Here is a 23,109-nt window from a genome sequence, read left to right on the forward strand (position 1 = left end):
AGGATCCCTCTCCAGGATGGACAGAACAAGAGATGTCATGTGACCAGAAGGACAGATTTAGAGTTAAAATACATTCAATGAATGTGACAGAGTGTATGAATAGTTCATAGTAGGCATATACCACGATGGAGACCTCCACGATCCATCAGGCAGATGGAGGTAGAGAGGAGTGGGCGGAGTCTCAACAGGACAGTGGCGTAGTCAGGAGCAGGAATTCCATGACCCAGACCTCGATGATCCATCAGGCAGATAGGATCTATGTCGTCTCATAGGGTCCGATGACCCCATGAGACGTGAAGTCACAAGGACTCCGGGGAGAAAGCAGAGTTAGTAACGTGTGATTGAGATGAAAATTCATCCCGGACTGAAGGTGGAAGCTGGTTCCATAGAAGAGGAGCTTGATAACATCATATCTTAAGGAGCTTGTAGTACCATATTGCCCCACTAGAGCTGCGCTCACTAAATGCGGGACTACTTGTAGTTCCTAGAGTCTTAAAAAGTAGAATGGGAGCCAGAGCCTTTAGTTATCAAGCTCCTCTTCTATGGAACCAGCTTCGAATTTCAGTCCGGGAGGCAGACACAGTCACCTCGTTTAAGAGTAGACTGAAGACTTTCCTCTTCGACAGAGCTTATAGTTAGGGCTGAATCAGGTTCACCTGGTCCAGCCCCTTGATATGCTGCTATAGGCTTATAGCTGCTGGGGGACATTTAGGATGCACTGAGCACCTCTCTCCTCTTTTCTCTCTCCTTATGGATGAATTTCCATCTCTCGATTGCACATTATTAACTCTGCTTCCTCCCCGGAGTCTTTGTGACTTCTGGTCTCATGGGGTCCATTGGACCTGGCTGGGTCTGATGCCTCCTGCCTGGTGGGCCGGCCTCCTGTTATTTTTTTTTATTCTTCCTGATCCGATGTGAGGTCCTCAGAACAGGGATGTCGTATGTGTACAGATTGTAGCCAGTTAATTGTGATATTGGGCTATATAAAATAAACTGAATTGAATTAGTAATTCCATGCTCCATTGTTGAAATAAAACACAGCAACAACTCTGAAAGTGTACAACAGTTTTATTGATCCGTGATCAACTCAGGCTTACAAGTATACAAGGCATCACTGAAACCGTGACCAGTGCAGGCGCCTCACCAAGGCTACATTAAGTTGTGGCCACTTCTGCAATTAAATGAAGGCAACATAATGCTGAACATGTGTAAAAACATAGTTTTAGCCCACGTGTCTAACTGGATGGACATGATTCTTGAAACTACCCTCCCAGGCATATTTACTCTGTTTTCATGTTTTCGACCCAATATGGGTCCTGGAACAGAATTCAGGAAAGCAGGACTTCTTTAGCTCAACACATTCTTTTTAATTTGCCTTTAGGGAGTTCAAAGGTCAATTACACACAATCCCACCGCTCGCCTTTGCCGTCGGTCCATATTACAGTCATGAAACAACAGTCAGCATTAATCTGTGGTTATGTGAACCCTGACCCCAGGGTGGGCGGGGTCAGGCAGAAAGAGGGGAGAACAGTCTTTCCTTGGTTATCACCTGGACATATGGCACTCATTAAAACACTCACATATACATAAGGACCGTCGTCTGAAAGGAGTGAGTCGTCTCATGGGCGGCCACATCTTATTTTACACGACTGTACAACCGGTAATGGCTCCGAGTTCAGCTCCGCCATGGCACCAATATAAAACTCAGTAAATCTATAGATCTGTCATTCTCTTATTAAAACGTAATTTGTTTTTTTCATTAAAAAGGGCTGGTTTCACAGTTGTGGGTGACGACCATGAAATATCGGCCAACGCGTGCTGGACTCGGGGGTTGAGACAACGTGGAGTTAAACGGACCGACGGGGAACGCGCTCGGCTTCATCGAGACGTCCTTCATCACAACTGGAGTCTTCGTGTAACATTAACGGAATAGTTTGGATTTTGGAAGTATGAGCTGATCTTTGGGGAAAGAGGCCGACGTAATCCTCACGTACATTTTAATGTAAAACCGCTGCTGCTTTATTGGCACAAAATGACCTCGTCTTGCTTTGTTCTGGTGCGTGGGGGGGGGGGGGGGGGGTCATAAACATATTTTAATGAGCGTGGTGACGCTCCCCATTTGTGAAACCAGCCCTCAGACGTATTTTAATGGTATGCGTCGTCGGTCCAGATCGGAAACAGTTTCTGGTGCCGCGCCGTCGATCGAAGCTTTAGAAGAAACGCTTTGCTCAACGGTGAAGTGGCGGTTATTATTATTGGTCTGCAGCCGTTTAAAATCAATCAAAGAACGTGTGTGTGTGTGTTTTGGGGGGGGGGGGGGGGGGGGGGGGCAGGTGGAAAGGTTACCGTTGGTAAAGGAGTTGACTGGACCCCTGCAGATCAAACAGCTGGTTTAGCATGTCCACACCTGAGAGAGAGAGAGAGAGGGAGAGAGAGAGGATGCAATATATTATAAAATAAAGTTGCAATTACAGAAAAGGGATACTGAGGAAATTAAAGATCAAGAGATGTAGTTCCTGTGATACGACTTTGTGACGCTTTTATTCTGAAACTTTTCATATAGCTGGTCTACCACAGTGGTGTATAGTAACGACGTAGAAGTACTTCGTTACTTTACTTAAGTCGTTTTTTTGGGTATCTGTACTTTATTTTACTACTTATATTTCTGTTTACTTTTACTTTTACTTCACTACATTTTGCAATGAAAACTTGTACTTTTACTCCGATACATTTCCCCTGAAACAGTATCGTTACTCGTTACTACGGAAAAAAATAATCATGAGAAACATCGGGGACTGTGGTGGAACACGCCGCAGCGCACCTGAACGCAGCACATCGGGGACTGTTGTGGAACACACCGCAGCGCACCTGAACGCAGCACGAACACCAGGTTGGGGATCTGTGGTCCTTGCCGCGTGTTTTCTCTTCCCAGTGATGCCCAGGATGTTAGCGAGCGAGTGGCTACAGATACGACTCATTTCATGTGGAGCAGCAATGGAAGCTACTCGAACAACCACGGGGACCAAGATCAACGTCCGAGGCCATATTTGGGCGAACTCTTTTCTTTTGTCGGAGTGAAAGTTCCTTCCTACCGGATGAAGTGCCTCTCATGCCGACCGAAAGCTACGGAGATATTGGCCTTCAACAACTCACTATCCAACCTCAGGAAACACATTGAGGTAAATTAAGATTAATCCCATGAGCCGCAACGTTAATGTTTAGTTTTGATAATCATCATAAACCTGTTAAGATATCTAGCAGTGTTGTCCTCAGGATTGGAGTAAGTTATATCTTTGGCAGGAGAGGGGGAGACAGGTGTCTGATTGTCCTACGCATGTTGTACGTTAGGCTAACGTTCGCTAGCTATCGTCAATTAAATGAGACAATTATCGTGAGTGGAGTAGACGGATCTCTAGCGAGTTAATGAGCTGAAGAAGTGTTGACAGTTGTGAGAATTTGTTGATTTGAGTCGTCTTAGCTATAATATAATGCTAATCATTACAGCATTATTATTATTATTTGTATTAATATTATAAGAGTGACGGTCCAGTAATGGCGACGATATTGATTTGGGACTGTTGTTGTGTTTAACTGCAGAGATACAAGTACATATTCACAAATCAACTCTGGATGCACGGACAGCGCATGAAACTAAATGTATAAACCACAAATTAAAACAAACTATTTTGTACAAAACTGTTGGTTGGGGTCATGACATGTTAGGAAGTGTTATTAATTCTATCATGTCGATAATACTCTCACTTTATTTCAGGAATGGACTAATCAAGCAGCACATGGAAGAACCCTCCCTGCAGCTAGGTGATGCCACCAGGTCCAGTTCATCTGATGAAGAGGACTTCTTCTTCGTCATCTCAAGCGCATGACAGCAGCAAACAACTGGATGGAGACGTGGATCAGTTGACTTGCTGAAATGCTTCCCAACTGTGTGCTGCTGTCTGTGAAGCTAGACACACTCTACCTGCACCAGACCTGTGAAGCTAGACACACTACCTGCATCATCAGGGCCTGTGAAGCTAGACACACTCTACCTGCACCAGGTGAACGGCTCTTCAGGACTCGTCTTCAGTCCAAGAAGAGCGACACTGAAATCTGTCCATTTTGAAAATCAACTTCTTTTGAAGATGAACAATACATTTTTCACTTTAAAGTGATGATTCTGGTTGTTACTTTTGGTTCTGCTTTTTTCTGTGTTAATCGTGTTTTTATATTTTAGTAGTTTCATAGTATTCATATATTGCTAAGTTCATCTGAGCTCATACTCCTTGTTCATGGCGGCCACAGCACCCAAACAAATAAATTTCATAATTCTAAAAGTTCTGACCCTTTGTTTTTTTTATTAACAGCATTTACTTTTACTTTCAATACTTAAGTGCATTTAATATCAGAAAATTACTTTTGATACTTAAGTACAAAAAAAATCAGATACTTTAATACTTTTACTCACGTAGTATTCTCATAGGTGACTTTTACTTTTACTTGAGTAATTTTCCAGTCAAGTATCTTTACTTTTACTCAAGTATGACTTTTGGGTACTTTATACACCACTGGTCTACCACCAGGAAACTGTAAAACTAATCAACAGTAATATTGACGCACATGATGGGCTAAAGCAGCGGTCCCGAATCCCGTTACCGGTCCACAGCTCGGTTGGTACAGAAAAAGTTAATTCAAAAAATAAATGTAAAAAAAATTTCTTTTGAAAAAGGACCTCAAAAAATAGCTGTTGGTGGCCACTGGGCTGACGGCCGCTGGGCGGATGAAACCGAAAACCAAAGTAGAGACTGATAATAAAACAGGCAGCCGCTTGAGCAACAGAATTATAAATGGACAGACGGACAGACGCAGCAGGTGGAGCAGCGGGCGGAGCGTACCTTGACGGTGCTGTCGACCGCTCCGGAGAAGAGGCGCCCCCTGGAGACGGCCAGAGCCGTGACACTGCCCTGGTGCCTCAGCAGGGTCTGGGTGCAGATCATGTTGTCCATGCTCCACACCTGGAGAGCACACACACACATCAGAGGACACACACACACACACACGTTAACCCCCCTGCATCACAACATCACTGGCATACAATTATATAATATATATATATTAGGGCTGTCAGCGTTAACGCGTTAATCTATGCGATTAATTTGGCCGCGTTAATGCACTAAAATATTTTAACGCAATTAACGCAACTTTGTTTACTTCCGGTGTTTGTTGAAGTTTTTACACTCCCCTGAGTGTCAAACCGCGGCAGTACGGTTTAACACTGTTTCCGTCTTTAAAACAATTATTTCTCCGCGAAAATAAGGAGCAGTAATCAGTTTAAACTCGTGGATGAATCAGTCTGGTTTCCTCCTGCTCCTCCTTCCTCCCGTCTCCCCCTCCGATACACAGAGGAATGGAGGGGTGACGTGTCGGGTGACGCGGCGCGGAAAGAACTCGTCACACGAAACCTTCAACGTGATTTGTCAATCCGTTTGTCTGTCAACATTTAGCGAAAAAAACAACCAATGAACACTCAGTAAATCACAAAGGACCTCCCACCTCACAGGTGAGGCTCATTAGCAGCCTGTCAGTTAGAGAACCAGAGAACACGGCGCGAGGACAATGTGTTTCAATATATATAGAGCTGAGATTGTTCTGGAATGTTTGATGTAGAACACGTGGGTATGTGTCATATGCAAAAGCCTTTAAAAGGTGAATTAATTTTTTTTTGTAAAATGGAGAAAATGAGCCCAGCCTCCAGAGGGTTAATGTGACATATTTGAATGTCAGTCAGTTACCAAGGCCACTGGTTCTGCTGCTGTCCAGTGTTAAAGATGACAGGACCAATGGGGTCTCAATATACTTTTTTTTTTTTTACTAATCTGGATGTTTCACTGAAGAAACAATTTATCATCCACGATATTAAATACCTCGCTGGCACTTTATAGGTAGGAGCCTCTTTGAAAACACAGCGCTGTGTGAAGTTTTGTCTTTAAAAAGAAGAAGAAGAAAACTTTTAATCGCGATTAATGAATTTCAAAATGTGCGATTAATTAGTTAATTTTGTTTAATCGATTGACAGCCCTAATGTATATATATATATATATAGAACACCTACATTTCTCCAATTTTTATTGAAATGTAGTTTAATTTCTCAAGAGAACAAATATACAATTGGAGATAAAAAATAAATCATGTAATTGTTTTTTTTAACAAGATGTAATCTAAATGTTTGACTCATCAAAGTTATTGCAACAGCCAAACACTCTTATAACAATCTTTCTACAGTGGAAATAAAATATTGTTCAGAAACTTCTTCCAGCTGCAAGTTCATCACTCATCACTTGTTCCCAGAAAAAAAGCCTTTTGGAGAATGTACATTATTTTTCAGTTTTTGGTAACCTAAACCTTTTTGTTTAACCTCTGGCAGTTTACCACTGACCTTTGTACCATTCAGGTTATTCACTGGACTTGAACTGCTTACATTTCAATATAAACTTGACAAATGGGGAAAGTGCTCTAAAACTTTTAACCGGTAGTGTGTATGTGTTACATGTGTGTATATATTCTTTTTATATTTCTCAATTTTAACCCTTGATGTTTGCTAAATGCCACATATTATCCACATTTTAGGATGTGTCACTGATTAGCTTCAGCATTGACACACCGCAGTGAAGGCAACACACACACACATACACACACACACACACACACACACACACACACACACACACACACACACACACACACACACACACACACACTCCTCACCCTGAGTGAGCGGTCGTAGGAGGCGCTGAACACTTTGGTCTGGTCGGGGGTGGCGATGACAGCGAGAGCGTAAACTGTCCCCACGTGACCCGTCAGGGTCCGCACCTGCTCTTTAGACTCAATGTCCCAAACCTGGGCAGAGGACAAACACCAAACATCATCATCATCACCATCTTCGAAGTCGTTGTAGTTTGTCTTCAGACTTTGATTTGTGAGCTGGTCAAAGGTCCGTGTCCGATCTCAGTCTGGTCTTCATGGGTCAAACTTCCTGATGGTTCCCTTTTTACCAGCTTCTTCCGGCACAGTTTTTTGAACACTGAACAAATGGTATTGATATTAGTATTAGCCTACAGCAAGATATTCATAGAAACTACACGGTGCCTTCATCGCAGTGATCAGACACGGCTATGCAGGCCTTCTGCGCCCTATTCTTTTTGGGGGTCCCGGATATCCATCGCTAGAGACACAACTCCAGGGTCATTGTGATATTTTATGCTCATTTGGACTCTATCACTGAGATAAAGATGAACGAGTTCAGTGTCAAATCTACCATTCAATGAAAAAAAAAAAAGTATATACATTAATGCAAAGAATAGAGAAATGTCGATGGTCATTTCTTGTATTTCGAATTTGCTCATTCAAACTCTCGCTCACTGGAGACCGTTTCTAAGTTTCCTTTCATTGGCCTCAAGTAAAGCTAAATGTAAACCGGGAACTTTTTTTAAGAACTACCAATAACCACATTCTGTAACTACCTCGACGTACAAGTTCACTCCGTTCATCATTTACTTTGAGTTAAACTCCCTGGCTGTAAGTCTGTCTGTCTCGATGTCACGACCAATCGCTGTGAGCGAGCGCTGGGCAGCCCCGCCCCCTTGTCATGCAGGCGGCATGACAAGGGGCTGAACAGTGCACTGAAGACGCTGTAGACATCTTAACGCTGATTGGCCAAGACTGGACACATCAAAGATCTTTTATTGCGAAGATCACCATGTGTGAATATAATCTGATTACTCAGCGGTACAAAAATAAAAAAACAAACACTGTAAAGTAGAAGTGGAACCAGAAACCACCTCGTGACTTCAGAGAGAGGGCGAGACTCGGTTGTGTTTCGCTCATGAGGCAGGAATGAAAAAAAGTACAAATAAAAGAAGTCAATCATGCGTGCGTGTGTGTGTGTGTGTGTGTCTCTCTTACATGGATGAGGTTTTCGTAGGTGCCGCAGACGATGTGGTGGTTGGTGACGGCGATGGAGTAGACGCTGCCCCCGCTGGTCTGCAGGACGTGGACACACTCCAGAGAGCGGATGTCCCAAATCTGACAGATGGGGGGGGGGGGGGGACAAAGTCAGAGAGAGCTAATGGGTAAGAAACACCCCCACCCCCCACAAAAAAAAAGACACTTTAAAAAGAGGAAGAGGAGGATGGTGACGAGGACGTTAGAGGGAGTGAAGGGTGGAAAAACGCATAAATAAACACACTCTCACAACAGTGGAAAAAGTGAGTTGTTCAACAGCTGCAAGCTGTCCTTTTTCATCTCCATGGCAACACAGAGTGGAGTGATCACAAGTTTAATCCGCTGAGCTACCTGCCCAATCACAGTGCAGCACTGAAAACAGGCCACAAACCACACGATGAGATGGAGAGATGAGACTCTCATATCTCATCCAACACTTTTCTTTCTGTTGTTTTAACTTTTTATTTCTGCTTAGTCATGTTGAACATGTTAACTAACACTAACACCTCCAGAAGAAAGGACCCTATAGAGTTTATGGACAGATGAACAATCTCACGCCGGCGAGCACGTTTGCGAAAAGAAAGAAAAAGGAGAAGTAACAATTAGAATTTATCAGCATTATTGATTTTGCGAGTCAATGATAATAAGTGATGGTTCAACTACAAACTGCTTCTGACAGCACACACACACCGAGAGACAAAGACTGAAGCTATTTTCACAGGATGTGGAACCCGTCCATGGCTCTCACGATGGATAAGATGACACGTCCTTTTGTTCCATAGTGGAGAATCGATCTGCGCACGTAGATCAGTCAATGTATTAATATACATTTGAGATCGATCGCGTCGTCGTCCGTCGCCGTACGGTTGGTGACGCCTAAACGGCAACGTTGCCCTCAGCAATGATTTTATGGATTCATTTGATCCGTTCTTTTGAAATATAAAAAATGAAATAAGAAATGTCAGCTTTTCACAAACTAAATATTTACTGCTTACAGCTGCACAAATGTCTTTGTCATTATTTGTATTATATTACCCAACTGAAACTAAGAATCAAAAGAATATTTAATGACGATTGAAACCAAACAGGGTCAAACCCAAGTCCAGAAGTCTTTGATGTGTTTTAAATTTAAGCTTAAAATTCATATTAAATGTAATAGTGCACTATTTTTGGTCAAAATGACTTGTGACCTTTGTTATTTTTTGTGTCTTGTCGATGAACTTTGTCCCGAGGCAGCTTCCTTTATTTCTCTCGACACATATTCCATCCAATAAAGGATAAAGCACCACTTGGCAGTCCGTAAAAAATAATTGGCACAACTATTACAAGTTTCCTCTGTAATTCATCAGACAGTACTACAGTAACTACAGTGTGCAAGCAAGCTGATGAAAACTAAAAACACATTTATACCTTGCATTTCCAAATAGGAATCTGTGCAAAAGAGAATTACGTTATCAAAGTTTATCGAGAAAATATTAAAAGATGGTTTTTTTGGTTTTGTTCCCTAAATCTTTGGCAGCTTTTGTCACAGCAATTTCCGCAGCAAATGCCCCATATTATCGACATTCTAGGACGTGTCAATGATTAGCCTCCACACACACACACACACACACACACACACACACACACACACACACACACACACACACACACACACACACACACACACACACACACACACACACACACACACACACACACACACACACACACACACACACACACACACACACACACACACACACACAAAGTTTCCGTTCATCCTTTCCCTCGAAACCCGTATAAATTCATAATTTTGTAGCATTGACATTTACAGTAACTCCAGAGCATCGTAAAGGGAAAGAAGGTAAGATGTTTTTATCTCGTTAAATATTCTGCTTCGGTATGTAGTTGTTGGCCTTTTAAATAAATAAAAAGACCGACTCATTTAATCTAAATGTCACAATTTCTTTCAAATTGAGAATTATTTTTTAATCCGAGGATTTTATCGTTCAATTACATTTGATTATTTGTAGCGCGATAATGTCATAAAAACATGACGACAGACATTCAAAGCTTTAGTGGAAAACGGTGTTAACTCATTCACGGACAATCAAAGCAGGAAGTGGTCCTGTGGACGTGTTCTACCCTTGTCTCCTCCTACCTTGATGGTCTGGTACGAGCCGCTGTACAGGTGGTTCTGGGAGGCCACCAGTGCTCTGACCCAGTGGTTCAGACCGGTCAGCTCCTTCTTCAGCTTCAGCTCCGTACCCACGATGTCCCACACCTGAACACGAGGAAGACTCAAACACTTTAACTTCAAACCCACAGAATACAGAAAAAGGTTACTTTAAGTTTAGTCCAGTGTCGTGTCATCTTTTGTCGTGCACTATCAAAGTCGGTTTGGTTTCCTGCCTGTTTTAATTTATTTATTTTGGTGTAGTTAGCTTTTTCCTCTTCTGGTTGTTTGTGAATATTACACCTTACAAAACCTCATACGACTTTTAAAAGTTGCAGTTTTGGGGATCATAACAATATTGCTGGGGTAGCGACTGATTTCCGTCCTCGGCCACTCGGCCGGGTGCGGGAGAAGATCCTGTTCCTTACTCGCTTTAACAAAGAGATTTCAGGCCACTTCTAGCGTTGGGTGAGGTTCCCGTTTAATTCCGGTTACGTCTGACAATACAACTGCGTATATAAATTAACTTCCTGGTCTTCCTCTGGTGTGTCTTGCTTGCGGTAAAAACCATGCGATCTCCCCGTCAGCCATACATCATTACCTCTGTGCCCCATATATAAACTACCCGCCACACTAGTACACACTGCCACCCGTGGTCAACCTGATAGACTCCACACCCACACATATAACACACAGACATAACTAATGGCTCCTACAGTCATTAAAAAAGGAGAACTCTGTTAAAGGTCTATCCTATTTCTTATTGTAATTACATTGCCTTTTAAAGAAGACACATACACACTAGTACACACACACTACACACACATGGGGAAATGAAGTGAAGTGCATGATGTCACTAAGCTAAAACAGAAAGAAGTGGGGTGGAGGAGGTAAGAAAAGGAAAGCCCCGTGGAAGAGGGTTGACATCACACTCTCACAAAGTACCACAATCATCCCATCCCCTTCTCTCACTATCTTGTAACCATGGGAACTAAAACGTTGCTCCTTACCTTCAGTCTTCTCTCACCGAACCACTTTTAAACTCTAGTGCTCAATTTAATTAAACGGTTTCCTGGTCGTTATTTGATACTGTAATTTATAATTTCATGTTTTTCCTGACAGTCACTTGAAACCTATTAAGTCGGTCAAGATGGCGCTCCACCTTCTGCGTTCACACGATTCAATGAACCGTAACATGACTGTACCTTGATGGCCTTGAGGGAGCCGCTGAACAATATGCTGTGGGAGCAGACCAGCGTGCACACAGGGTTGTCATGGGCACGGATAGTATTGACTTTCTGCAGCGTCTGGATGTCCCACACCTACGCCAAATGCAACAGAGACACAACACACAATTTATGTAACAAATAACAATAGTTGGGCACATTTGGCATTTAAAAAAAGGAAAAGAGGAAGCTAGAGACGCGCAGGCCACTTACGATGATGGTGCAGTCTGCAGATCCACTGTACAGCCGGTTTCTATGGAGACAAATATCAACGAGTCATGCTTTGGGTGGGTGGGTGGGGCTCGTCATTCCCAGTTGACGTGCGACTTCGGGTGTGTTGTTTTGTGTGCTTTCTGTTACCCTTGGATGCACAGAGCCAGAACGATGCCGTCGTGCCCCTCGAGGGTTTTCTGACACTTGTAGGTGGTGCAGGTGTCCCATACCTGAGAGCAAGAGAGGAGGGGAAATGAAAACACCGGTCGTGTTTGTGTGCATTTCTAGGCCTCTTAACAGGCCAGTGTCTAACGACTCTTTTCTGAAGGGGACTGAAGCTGTTTCCTCCACCGCTCCCTCGATCGGTTAGTTTGTTTGTGTGACGTTTGGTGTTTGAAGAAGGGTTAGTGCTGATTCTCCAAAGGCAAGCATTAACCCCGGCTAGCGACCCAAACCGTGGCAGACCGGCCACATCTGTGTTCAGCGAGTTCAAATGTCAAATGTTGTGAAAAAAGGAGTCTCGTAACGTGCCGAGAGCATAGACTGATGCAACGGCTTCAGTTCCCCTTCTGAAAGGTAAAGCGCTGAGCGTATTCTAAATATAGCGTACGCTCAAACAGATCTTTGTACTTTCTTGTACCACAGCAGTACTTTGCTTTGCCCTCGTGCTCATACTCATGTGGGTAGCTCATGTTTCTTCTAGTTCTTGAGTAAATGATGAGCATTAAAAAACAAATCTATGAATCCAGATTGACATTACCAAACAAGGTTGTGGGCGGCGGTTATCAGAAGTGGGTGGCTGAAATAGCAGCGCGTGAGGCCGCAAAGGGTTGTTGCGTTGGTGTGGGTGTGTTGCTACATGTACACTGGAGAAGTTTGAGTAGGACATCCGTGAGTTGGAAGGCGCTATACTTGTAACAGTTTACTTCTTCTTCTTCCTTTTTAAATTTTTAGGCGGATGGCATCCAGTGAACGGTGCATTTCCGCCACCTACTGTAGTGGAGTGTGGACCAGAGTACCCTATCCCCTTACAAAACCAAACAAACAAAACCAAACCCAACAAAATACCCACAAAACAAAATCAATAAACCAAACAAAACAAAAGGGAGATTCAAAAATGTCAGTGCTTTAAATTCTATTGCTTAATCCTGTTTCTTTCAAATATTGTAACAGGGTGTCTACAGGAATGAACCAGTGAAATTTAAGACTTTTTAAGACTTTTTAAGACCACGTCTAAATAAAATTTAAGACCTAACTTACGATGGAAATATACATTAATCTAAATTAATTAATTCAAAGTAAACACACTGATGTCTGTTCAAAATTAACAGTATGGTGTAATGCAAAAGGATAACACAAATGTCATTGCTGTTGTAAATTATATTTATTAATACATTTTCAGAACATTTAAGTCCCATGAACAAATGTCTATAAAATTAAGTAAATATATTTAAAAAATACGTGCAACATAGTTCCTTTTGAACAAAAAAATCTATAAAATAACAATTCCAGCTGCTTTTAAAATGCAAATTAATTTACATAATATAATGTATGTGTGTGTGTGTGTGTGTGTGTGAGTTCTCATGTCTCTATGTGATGGATGTTTGTGCACAGGTTCATGTCTACTCCTGAGCTTTTGTGAATATACGAGGAAAACAATCCTTTTCAAACTGTATGAATATAAAAACTTCCAGTTGACATTTGGTCCATTTTCCTGGAAAAAATAAAGAAAAAAGGCAGACATTAGCCATACAACAGTCAACACATCTCTTATGACACACCACTTCAGATTAATGTCAGACTGGATAAATATGAATGAATACCATTTTTACAAATTAAGCAACATGAGCCATCTCTTGAGCCTAGTGAATACTATGTAGACATATTGACAGGTAAACACCACTCTACTTACTACCATTCTAAAACTATTGTTAGTCTAATTAATGTGTAGTGCGCCTATGCATAGCTGTTATTAACTTGACACATGAGTAAAGCTTAACTATATGATACACATACTCATATACAAGAGGATAGTTAATACATATATTTATGGTAGACTTACTTTGAGGTGCTGAAGTAGGTCCTGGGCGTGTCATGGCCCATGAGCTCCAGAGGATCCTGACTGGACGTGGTCATTTCACCAATAACGCACATGAAGTCCAGCTGTCTGCTCGCGGTGGTCTGGTCCAGAGTCTCGTGGAACAGAATGAAGAACGCACCGCAGCGTTGGTCTTCGGTGATGAGCTCTTTGTTGCACGGCGCTGGATTTCCTCCGGTGACCTCCAGCGTTGTAGCGTTGACGTCGTTGCGAGCAGCGGAGCAGCAGCTCGCGGCGGAGCAGCAGCTAGCCCCGCGCGCTGCTGGCGGCCTTCGCTAGTCTCTGTGCTTCTTGCTCTGCTCGTGAGATTCCACCGCTGGAAAGTCTCCCGACACATAACGCAGCTTCAGAAGCAATTCACCGACCGTGACCAGAAACACTCGTTCTTTTCAAGCCGTTGTTGAACTTGCATCCTGCATGTTTTCTAAACTAGTCGATGCTTCACGTTGTCGGGGATGGGACCGAATACGCGGGGCCCCTTTAAGAGAAGGGGCGTGGCCCCGGTGACACCAGAGACACCGCAGAGCGACCGGAGCAAAATACGGACCTGGCGGAACAGATTGCCTCATATTCCTAATGACATGACACCCAAAAAATTTAAGACCAATCCAATCTGAATTTAAGACAATTTAAGACTTTTTAAGGCCTTATTTTTAGGAAAAGCAATTTAAGACTTTTTAAGGACCCGCGGACACCCTGTGTAATACCTGTCCTGCCCCCAATTTTAACGCATCTGTTAGATTTAGTTCCTCCACTCCCAGCTTCCTCTTCAACATGTGTCGCTCAAGTGTGTATTTCTGACAATGAAAAATTATATGTTCTACAGATTCTGGTACTTGACAGTGCTCACATCGTCCTGTTGGGTGTTTATTTACGAGATGCATTGTTTTGTTCAGCCTTGTGTGCCCAATCCTCAGTCTGGTTACTATGTTTTCTTCTGCGGTGCTTCTTCTAGCTGGCCTCCCTTTGCCAACTTCCCTCTGCACAGCATACAGATGTCTTCCTGTTTCCCCTACATCCCAACTATGCTGCCATTCCTTAATAATGTTTCTTTTGATAATTGTTTTAACTTCTGCTTTGCTGTGTAAAATGTCCATCTTGTGCTGCCTTTCTAACGCTTGTTTTGCTAGTGTATCTGCTCTTTCGTTTCCTTGCACCCCCCTGTGTGCTGGTACCCACATAAAGGCTACGACAATACCCATATTTTTTAAACAAAACAGTGTTTCATATATTTCATTAATTAAATCCTGCCTGCTATGTGATGTAAATGATTGTAATGAGGATAGTGTTGAACTAGAGTCTGAACAGACAATGACTTTTTCGACCCGAACCTCCTCTACCCACTGCAGTGCTGTTAAAATGGCCCACGTCTCCACTGTATACACAGACAGATGCTCTGAGGTTCTCTTTTTAACTTCATATCTTAAGGACGGTATGGTGACTGCAAACCCAGTTCTCCCTGTTTCAGGGTCTTTTGATCCATCTGTAAATGCTGGAATAAATGATAAGTATGTCGTCTCCAGTCTATCCTCCACCATTCCTGCCACGTTATTATTGTGTTTAAATGCTTGGCCTTTGTCTAAAAAATAAAGATCAACTGACACTGAGGGAAATAGCCATGGTGGTGTAATTGATAGCGGTATTGCAGGGGTGAATGTTATCTGATCCAATGACATATCTTTGGCTAATTTTTCACTGCTCCATGCGAAACACTCCTGCTTGGCCCTGTCTCTTTCCCAACATGGCAGAAGTACTTTTTTTGTTGGATGATTTTCTCTAGAATGCCTTGTAACAGTTTAGCTCCACGCCTTCCTTTTTGTAATAGTTGTTTTCATCCTGTCACACCATCTCGTCAGTCCAACTCCCCTCACCTGCCTCTGATCACCTCGTTAGTCCCTCATTCCCTTCACCTGGTCCTCACGCCCTTCTCACCTGCAGCTCCTCATTAGTCCCTCACTATTTAGCTCCCTCACTTCCACTTGTCCTCTGCCAGATTGTCTTGTGTTTTCGTGCCAAGTTCTCCAGTGTTATTAGAGTCTATTCCTGACCTGCCTGTTCTGACCCTGCCTGCCTGCCCTGACCTCTGATTCTCTGCCCCGCCCCTTTTTGGACTTGTTTGCTTCTTCGACTGATCTCCCGGTTTTGACCCAGCCTGTTTCCAACCAAAGACAGTAAACTTTGTTACTCCTGTCTGAGTCGTGCTATTGGGTCCACTCTAATAGCGTCGTGACAATACTGGCTTGGTGTGTGTGTGTGGGGGGGGGGGGGTGTTGATGTTACCTTGATCGTCTTATCTGAGGATCCGGAGAAGAGTAGGTCTCCGGTGGAGTAGACACACAGACACCACACGGGGCCCTGGTGGCCAACGAAGGTCCCCTTACACTTGAAGATTTGCTGGGGGTCGTATGCTACACACAGGAGCAGAGACGGGAAAGACCGGATATGTGTTTGTCATTGGAAGCGAAAGGAGGGAGGAATACGATTGAAGCGGAGACGAGAGGATGAAGAAGAAAAAGAGAGAGAGACGGGCAGATGAGGAAAGGAGGAAGAAAGGGACAGACGGTGAGGGGGAGTAAGGAAGAGGAGGGAACAGAAGTTGTTTAAAATGTGTTTATCAAATGCTTCACTCCACTGAAAGATGTGAAGAACGTTGAAAAGACAAAAAGGATTCTTCAAGAGGAGGACGGACGGGGCAGACACTTACATCCCAGGATCCCCATGTTGAGCCTGGCATTGATGTGGGACAACTCATCCTGCAGAGAGACGACACCGTAAAGCGATTTGTTCTCCAGCTACAGCTCATCAACCCCAATCCGTGTATTCCATCCTCATTCAGACAAACACACATACACATCTTCTCTCTCTCCCCTGCAAGGTGCACACACACTTACGTTAAGCATGGAAGCGTCTCGACGAAATTCCATAAGGTCCTCGCTCAGTTTACTCTGGTTCTCATCCAACACATCTGAAAGACAGACACATGCACACTAACTTTAAGAAAAAGCCTGCAGTGAAGATGCTGTGCTTAAACAAGGAATAAGGAATGCACAAATGCAGCGTTGCCTCCATTGATACTAATTCACAGACCCAAACTCAGATTCAAAACACTGATCTGAAATCAGTGTAGTAGTAGTCACTGTGACACCACAGGCTTTAGACAGGCGTGATACTTTGACACTTCCTATTAGTTCACTTCTGTAGGTAAGTACTTTAAATGTGAGACAGCAGAGTGCATTCTTCGTTTGGGCTGAAACAGAGGAATGTCCGTCTCTACTGTGTCTTACCAAACTTGAGCTCCAGGTTCTTCTCGAGCTGATCTAACTTCTCAGACAGTTTGCCCAACATGGACCGCAGGAAAGCAATGTCTTGGTCCTTCTGGGCCAGAGTCAGCTGAATCTCGTGGAACCTAAGCAGGGTCAAAGGTCAGGGGGTTTCAAACAGTCATCATTGTCTCTGTTTTTCAATTTGAGAAATACTCGGGAGACACTCAGCTTTCCGTGTGTCTGCTCACCTGTCATCAGTCTGCTGCAGAAACTCCTTCAGGCCCTCAAATTTACACACCTCCAGGTGCGTTTCATACGTGTCCTGGTTACCGATGAACGTACAGCTGTTGGAGAAGAGGAGAGGCCGATGAGTGAAACGGTAGAGGAGTGTGTAGCACACATTGACAGACAAATAGTATGCAGTAGCATAATATGCAAGAAATTAAAGTGTGTGTTTTTTGGGTTTTTTAAGGACTCACCCATATTTGGAGTGTGGACACTTGATGTGCTCGCACTCTTTGAGGTGAGCCTCCAGGTTCATGGTGAGCAGCGGGGGGCAGGAAGGGTTGTTGGGGCAGCGGACCGGCCTGTAGTCACAACTGGCCTCGTGTTCTCTGCAGAGAAGGTAAACATTTGAATAAATAAATACAAAAACAGCAGGGGGGGGGGGGGGGCAACAGGGTTTGCAATGCGTTCAAACACTCGGCCCCTACTTGCGCGTGGACAGCTTGATGGTGAACGGGCAGCCCAGCGGGTCCACCTCGTACGCGCCGGGTTTGCCGGCCACCGTGGAGGTGCAGGCGTCGGCCCCGCCTGCAGCGCTGGCCGTGGCCCTGCAGCCGTATTTACAGTGAATGAACAGCTCTCCGATCTGCTCGGCGACCGCGATGTTGTTGACCACGACCGTTAGCTTAGCCGCATCCACCGGGCACTTGTCTGCGAGGAGGAGGCACACAAACGTAAAGTTAGATTAAAGCCAGCCGCTCTAATTATTATTATAATTTTTTATTTTTTAAAGGAACGCACTCTCACCGGAAGTCAAGGCACATCGTCTGCAGAATGTGTGCTGAGGAAGGAAGGAAAACAATGGAATGTTTGTTTTATTTTTTTTTCTCTTATAACAACAAAACATTCACCCAAACTTCATATCCGTTGATTTCGATTGCGCTACCTTTAAAAAAATGTTTAAAAGATGTTTCACATGAAGGTGGAGCAGAGTTTTAAAGTTACCACAAGGAAATGTCACTTTTGGTTGATTTTGGCGGCCCCTGTGGACCAAAGGGGGAGTGTTCCCCAGTACCAGGGTCCCTTTAGAAATTGTCTCATTTTACTGCAGCGGGCTCTGGCATTGTGCCCCGCTAAGTGCTGCTTCTGGTTCTCCTGTGTCTCACTCCCTCTCACGGAGCCCAGCAATGCGGTCTGGTCCTCGAGCAGCACGTCTTTGTTGGCTCCCACAGGGTGAAGCTCTGCTCCTGGCTTCAGGTGCGTTCACACCAAAAGCGAAGCGATTTTTCGCGTCGCCCAAAACGCGTGAGTTTACTCACTCGACCATTCACCGTGTTTCCACCATGAGCGTCGAGACGCTCCGCGAGGGGCGGGGCTTATCTCTATGTCTCGTCTCCGTAAAGACCGTTATCATCTCCTTCATCCACCAGAATAACTAACCACTAGTTCTGCTTTATACTTGTTGTGGACATCCCACACACTAACGCCCTCGTGTTTGGATTCATGACGTCACCCGTAGGCTCACTCAGCTCTGTCACTTTCACCGATGAAGTTACTGTTACGTCTGGAAGACTTCCGCTTCCAGCGCTACGAGAGCGGAACTCAAGAGCTGATTGGCCCGAGTTGCGAGATGACCGCCTCAAAGTTGAAATATTTCAACTCGGGGCGAAAATTGTGATGCTGAAAACGCGTCGCCCTAAACGCCCCAAACGCACCGCCCGGGAAAATGTCACACGCGTCTGTATGTTGACTTTTCATGGGATTCGGTCGCGCGAAAAAATAGTTTCGCTTTTGTTGTGAACGCACCTTTAGGAGGAGCTGGGTCCTCTGATTCTCTGGCTAACCTGTATTATTTCATCTGATTTGGCCAGAATCTGAGCCGGTGACACCAATAAAAAGCGTAAAGCATGACTATGCAGAAACAACCAATCTTCTCGCTGATGGTCTCATTTACTTATGAAGATCATTATGAAGATCATGTGGAGGCATCCGTTTTAACTTGAGACTGTTTCGTAACCGGTTAAAAAGTTCCCCACAGTAAATCTAAAGAAAAAGACAAGGCAGAAGAGAGGGGGGCAAAGAGGATGAGGAAAATGGAGGAAAGGCTGGAAAAGGCAATAAACTCACCCCGCATGTGGTGATGACGGGGTCCTTGAAGACGTTACAGCACAGCTGACAGCAAAGCTTTACGGATGGCTGTTCGGCAAACACCTGGGGCTCCTGCACACAAACTGGTTTATAAATTTTTGATTTTTTTTTTTAAACATGCGTTTGTAGTCATACGTTTGACGGCGTATATGTGCTATGGGCTCGTACCGTGTCCTCCTCCTCTTCATGCATAGAGAAAGTGGAGCGCAGAGACATGTTGGATTCGGAGTGGAGCGATCGGATTGAGATGGCCGAGTCTGACCTCCGAGGAGTCATAGGAGGCTGGGAGGAGGAGAAGAGGTCACGGCCTAACCATACCACCACAAACCGAATATCATTCTGAAAGATGGTCCCTTTTACGTTTACAGTCAACCTGATGATCAGCTTCGCAAAACTTCACAATCAATGTTGATATCTTTGAGATCTTGAACACATTAACTTGGCTTAAAACATCAACGGTTTTGTGTGTGTGTGTGTGTAGGTGTGTGTAGGTGTGTGTGTGTACCATTCCGTCGTCGTCATCCCGGGGAGAGTAGGTCAGAGTGCTCGAGGAGGAGGGAGTTCTTCTGTGCTGCTTGTAGCTGCTGGAACCTTCTGCTGAAAACACACGAGGGCAAATTCTCAGCAACAAAACCCCCCCAAAACAGATCAAGACTAGAACGGGCACTCGGTAGAGCGCATACCTTCGCATATCACAAGATTGGGCATTGAATTATGAACATTTTGGCATTAGTTGCATGCCAATTGGACAAAAATGTATCGTGCTATGGTAAAAAAAGATTTTGACCTTTCCATGACCTTGACCTTGACCTTTGACCCGATTGATCCCAAAATCTAATCAAATGGTCCCCGGATAATAACCAATCATCCCACCAAATTCCATGTGATTCAAGAAGATTTTACCTGTTCATGACCTTTGACCTTGACCTTTGACCCGATCGATCCCAAAATCTAATCAACTGGTCCCCGGCTAATAAACAATCATCCCACCAAATTTCATGCGATTCGGTTCAATACTTTTTGAGTTCTGCGAAAGATTTTGACCTGTTCATGACCTTTGACCTTGACCTTTGACCCGATCGATCCCAAAATCTAATCAACTGGTCCCCGGATAATAAACAATCATCCCACCAAATTTCATGCAATTCGGTTCAATACTTTTTGAGTTTTGCGAATAACACGCATACAAATAAATAAATACACGGCGATCAAAACATAACCTTCCGGCATTTTCAATGCGAAGGTAATGATGGCATTCTCTCAAGCGAGAAAGAGAGAGCATTTATAGAGGGGAATAATATTTGTGTGAACACCTTTCGCTCCAGCAGCCACGGCTGAGAACGTCGGCCCGAATGTAGCCTCCATCCTGCTCTCCTGCGAAGAAAGGAGGGTTGTACGGGGATGGAGTTACAGGATAGAATGATTTAAACGGACATGGTAATTACCGGGGTATTCATAAAAGGTTCATCTCCAACTCACACCACTCAGTGCGTTTACATGATGGTATAATTCGAATCTTGCTTTAGTCGGACTATGCTATCTTTTGGGGGATCTGCTATTATCCCAATATACATGGCAGTAAGTAATTCCAATCATTGGCCAAAAGCATGTCACATCTGATACGATAGGTGGCGCTGTTTTCATTACAACTCGTGGTGATACAGCCATTTCCGCTTGACCTCTTCACCACTGCCAACAACAACCAACAACAACAACATTTCGAGAAAGATGGCGAACAGAGAGCAAGGCGAAGCTGCATCCCTCTACTATTCTTGCATGATGTAAATAGTGACATTATCGTCTCTTTCGACTTCCGGGTCACGACATGGGAGGGAGGGGGGGAGGAGGGCGGCGGGATCTCAAGCATGCGCAAAGACACAAAGTCCAGTTCCTAATCCAATTCACCGTTACATGCCGCGATAGTCGAATTATCAACCGGATCGGATCGAGTTATCCAGGGGTGTTAATCGGATCGTAGTCGGACCGCACATAGTCGAACAAAGGTGTTCACATGAAACGGATAATTCGATTTCAGTCCGACTAAGACAGTTATTCGAATGCATGTAAACGCGGTCATTGTTCTCTCACCTGGTTGCCAGAGTCTGCTGGGATGGGAGTGCGGAGGGGGGGAAGCGGGAGGGCTGCTGTGGCGGCTGCCGCCGCTCCTCCGGAGGGTTTCGGTTGGAGCGAAGAGTCTCACCGCTGCTTCGAAGCAGTCGCAGACGAACAGTTGGCAGTCAGCTGGAATGCTAGGCCTAGAGGGAGGAAGGAGGACATGGAAGGGTGCAGAGAGGTGGAGAGAAATCGAAAGGGGAGCATTAGCGAGGAGGACAGTGAGGGAAATATGTTGAGAACATGGCGGTGACCTCCAGTTCTGGACGAGTCGAGCCAAATGCGGAAGTGTCTTGAACATTCATCGTCTCTCCACTGATCAGCAGGGGACTCCTCTGGTTGTATGAGAAAACAAGTCTTCTCTCTTGATGTATTCCCTCAATTAACATTGTAAACAAGTCTATATGGTCTCGATGTCTAGATTCAAGTCGTATTCAATACAGCATGATGTTCATTGAGTAAATGATGGTCCAGTTAGTTCTATAGGCCATATAGCAGAGTCTGATTTAGGGCAGGCTGACTAGCCTACGCAGTCCAAATATGGTCACTTCCGTTCATTGGTTGCAAAAAGCCAAAAGCCAAATCTTGTTTTTTTTAAACCGTAGTCCACCAACTAATGTCGATTTCACAATAACTATGTCCACTTCTTATTTACGGTTTATGGTTGTACCACATAGTACAAAGACTCTGACGGAGCCTGACTGAAGCTGGCATGGATACATAATGTTGGCCATACGTCAGCTTTGTGTTTCACCAGAGAGAATAAGAAATAAAAACACGCACCAACACTTGACCCAAGAAATGTTAGAAGCTGCCAGTTGCTGCCGGACAGCTGAATGCAATTTAGGAATAGAGGCAGTGCTGTATGGAACATGTACAGCGGAGCGACTGTTGTTTAATAGATGTTTAACCTACTTTACTGGCCTCAAGCACAACAACACAATCTAACATAATGATTCCACTTCAGTCGTAACAACATACACATTCCTTTTGCTTTGAAATTAGTTTGTAGAAGTGTTAAAGAAAATGACACTGTGAGCACACTCTGCAATGGCTGAACACTGCTTAGAAACTAATATTTTCATGAGAAGTGTGCAACATAACAATCAAATGTTGATACGTTGTTGTGATAAGACCAGCTATGTCATCTGGCATATGTTCTCGTCAATATCATACCCCGTGTTCTGAAAGCTGCAAAGAGTTCCAGTTATGCTCAACCTGATGGTTTACTGCGCTTACTAAAAGTGACATTACAATGTGCATAACGTATTAGAACGCTCAATCTCAGCAGCACGAGCCGAGAGGAGGAAGTTCAAATTGAACGAAAGAGGAACGTCAGCTGGTCTTTTTTACTTTCATCGCACATTTTCAATTAACTCATCTTTGCACGACACAACGTGCACTGATGGTTTCTCATTCAAGTGTATGACCCTCCTCCGGAGACACGCAGGGCCAAGCAGCAGGGGGAAGAAGAAAAACAAACAAAACAGCTGTCTGACTGAGGCAGCACTGACCCAAAGGTCCTATCAACAATTTAATCACGGGAACTATTAGGTGACCAGCATCTGCAACCCCTCAAAAACACACCGGGCAAGGCTGAGAGGGGAGGGAGAGCCACAGAGACAAAGGGGAGGGGGGGGGGCGAGTGACAGCCCAAAACAGCTAGAT

The 23,109-nt window shown here is 44.1% G+C and overlaps 2 protein-coding genes across 8 annotated transcripts in view; both read right to left on the bottom strand.

The window, feature by feature from the left end:
- Positions 1-1,050: 1,050 nt before the first annotated feature.
- traf7 (TNF receptor-associated factor 7) overlaps positions 1,051-23,109 on the bottom strand; it is a 22,934-nt gene continuing 875 nt past the window's right edge. The window contains exons 2-23 of one of the 7 annotated variants that reach the window (XM_056408189.1): positions 21,418-21,584; positions 20,643-20,703; positions 19,835-19,923; positions 19,498-19,611; positions 19,309-19,401; positions 17,989-18,022; positions 17,670-17,892; positions 17,436-17,570; positions 17,205-17,300; positions 16,978-17,099; positions 16,585-16,658; positions 16,398-16,446; positions 15,974-16,101; positions 11,743-11,825; positions 11,596-11,635; positions 11,362-11,478; positions 10,142-10,264; positions 7,960-8,079; positions 6,763-6,894; positions 4,893-5,012; positions 3,763-3,897; positions 1,051-2,407 (exon numbers count right to left, since the gene is read on the bottom strand). In XM_056408189.1, coding sequence (XP_056264164.1) covers positions 3,868-3,897; positions 4,893-5,012; positions 6,763-6,894; positions 7,960-8,079; positions 10,142-10,264; positions 11,362-11,478; positions 11,596-11,635; positions 11,743-11,825; positions 15,974-16,101; positions 16,398-16,446; positions 16,585-16,658; positions 16,978-17,099; positions 17,205-17,300; positions 17,436-17,570; positions 17,670-17,892; positions 17,989-18,022; positions 19,309-19,401; positions 19,498-19,611; positions 19,835-19,923; positions 20,643-20,694 — 1,974 coding nt within the window. In that variant the 5' untranslated portion in view covers positions 20,695-20,703; positions 21,418-21,584 and the 3' untranslated portion in view covers positions 1,051-2,407; positions 3,763-3,867. Of the gene's footprint in view, positions 3,898-4,892; positions 5,013-6,762; positions 6,895-7,959; positions 8,080-10,141; positions 10,265-11,361; positions 11,479-11,595; positions 11,636-11,742; positions 11,826-15,973; positions 16,102-16,397; positions 16,447-16,584; positions 16,659-16,977; positions 17,100-17,204; positions 17,301-17,435; positions 17,571-17,669; positions 17,893-17,982; positions 18,023-19,308; positions 19,402-19,497; positions 19,612-19,834; positions 19,927-20,642; positions 20,704-21,417; positions 21,585-23,109 lie in introns of all 7 variants that reach the window. The other 6 variants (XM_056408187.1, XM_056408188.1, XM_056408185.1 and 3 more) reach the window with 6 other exon arrangements.
- Positions 11,743-15,967, bottom strand: LOC130189374 (uncharacterized). Its single transcript, XM_056408195.1, has 2 exons — positions 13,658-15,967; positions 11,743-13,309 (listed from the first exon to the last, which is right to left on the bottom strand). Exon 1 carries the CDS (start codon positions 15,367-15,369, stop codon positions 14,371-14,373), a length of 999 nt encoding a protein of 332 aa, XP_056264170.1. The 5' UTR covers positions 15,370-15,967; the 3' UTR covers positions 11,743-13,309; positions 13,658-14,370.

The sequence above is a fragment of the Pseudoliparis swirei genome, chromosome 23, assembly GCF_029220125.1.
Source record: "Pseudoliparis swirei isolate HS2019 ecotype Mariana Trench chromosome 23, NWPU_hadal_v1, whole genome shotgun sequence".
NCBI lineage: Eukaryota > Metazoa > Chordata > Actinopteri > Perciformes > Liparidae > Pseudoliparis > Pseudoliparis swirei.